The sequence below is a fragment of the Polistes fuscatus genome, unplaced genomic scaffold (assembly GCF_010416935.1).
Source record: "Polistes fuscatus isolate 324 unplaced genomic scaffold, CU_Pfus_HIC Scaffold14, whole genome shotgun sequence".
Taxonomy (NCBI): domain Eukaryota; kingdom Metazoa; phylum Arthropoda; class Insecta; order Hymenoptera; family Vespidae; genus Polistes; species Polistes fuscatus.
Window position 1 is genome coordinate 3,042,815 of NW_025113042.1, and position 1,830 is coordinate 3,044,644.

General features: G+C 31.7%; 1 protein-coding gene across 1 annotated transcript; it reads right to left on the reverse strand.

Moving 5' to 3' along the window:
- Positions 1 to 45: 45 nt before the first annotated feature.
- Positions 46 to 1,830, reverse strand: LOC122514269 (the record flags this gene model as incomplete). The annotated part of the gene is given in 2 exon segments (XM_043630981.1): positions 46 to 1,445; positions 1,543 to 1,830. Coding segments are annotated over 2 exon segments (459 nt in total). The 3' UTR covers positions 46 to 1,127.

Sequence of the window (1,830 nt, forward strand, 5' to 3'; positions counted from 1 at the left end):
CTATGTAAGTATGTATGTATGAATTTATGTAGTATTTTTTTTTTCTTTCTTTACGTAAATAATTGGCTCACAATGTTATCATCGAATCCAATTATAAGTAAACAATTTGCATATTTTGCAATACGTATTTTATATATAATATCTTTAAATTATTTAAACGATCGGTATCGTGAAAAGCATTACGAGATACTAATCCCATAATAAATATTTTACGATAAACGTATTTTTATCTATAATACCGTTGTATGTATTTTAAGTATTAATAGAAAGTTGATCGGTATATTAGTTTTTTTTTTGGTAATCGAATAAAACAACGAATGAAAGAAAAATTTGATTCCTTTGATGGAAATAGAGAGTCGGATAAAATTTATGGTGTAAATTAGACCCAGAGCTTCTCAAAGTGTATGGTCCATCCATGGGGTTGGGAGTCGTAAAAATTTAAACAATAATAACAAATTCCTTAGAGACGAACAAAAATGAATTCTAAACTAAACGTATAATCTTGTCTGTGAGTGTAACGAAAAGATTTACTCGGGTAAAAAAAGAAGGGGTTTTTAATCGAATGGAAAAACTTTGAGAAGTCCTATATTAGATCATAGTTTTCCACCTATTTTAAAATGTTCTAATCTCCAATCGTATATTTTGTTGTATTATTTCATTCTAAATCCTCCTAATCCTATATACGATTAATAATTAAAACAAACAATCCTTTATATTTACTCGAATGTCGTATTAAATTTGATCCTATCAAATCTCAATTAAAAGTCTCATTCGTTGAATAAAACAAAGTTATGTGTGTTATTTTCTCTTTTATCAGTACTTTCTTTCTTTCTTACGAAAATGATTTATAAAGTGTAAAATATTATTAGTCGTCAGTGTTAATTAGACTCAGGTACAAAATACACGAATAAAACGGAAGAACAATTAATCGATAATTAATCTGTGCAATGAAAAAAGATCTGCAAATTTTTGTTGATTTTTCTTTTTGTTTTTATAAATAATAAATGACAATCACACTGATATATTGTCACGACGTTACGGGGATATAGAAAATAAAAATGATCCTATAATGTTAATGGAGAAAGTTTTGTCGATTAAAGAGAAAAAAACGCGATTGGAAAGTTTCATTAAACGATATCCTGACCATTTTCAACCTGACACCCATAATTATCTTTATCTTTGTCATCTTCCTTATTTTTGTTGGTATCGTTAAGAAGTTCCCCCCTCTGTTTAGAAAAATCATCCCGACTGTGTCCCCTTTTTTCAAGATCCGTGGTAATCGTAGTGGTCGACGTCATGGTCGTGGTCGTGGCACTCGTCGACGATGTTTTGCCTGAATTTTCATCGTTTTTACTTAAACCTTCGTTGGTTTGCGACTTGTCCAAGAGGGAACTGAATTCGCCGAATTTTAAAAAATCCTGCATAGCCGTTTGTTCAGCGTTTACCTGAAAAAATCATGACAATTTATATCATCACCTTTGTATAATATCAAAAAATGAAGCTTACTTCGATAAAACTTATCGAAATTATCATCGTTCAAACCTTCCTAGGTCTTCCGCGTTTTCCTTTGACCGGTAATGATGGCGTAGAAATAGATGGGGGTGAACTTAAGTTGGTTTTTTTCTTAGAAGTTTGTAAATGCGAATCCAAATGTTGTTTCAATTTGTCTTGCCTGGCAAACATTCTTGGACATATGTTACACGCGAACGGTCTTTCTCCTGTATGAACCCTTCTGTGTCTTGCCAAATGTGATGCTCGGGTGAAAGCCAGAATACAAAGGTCGCAAGAAAAAGGTTTGTATTGGGCTCGTTCGGATTTTACCGAACTTTT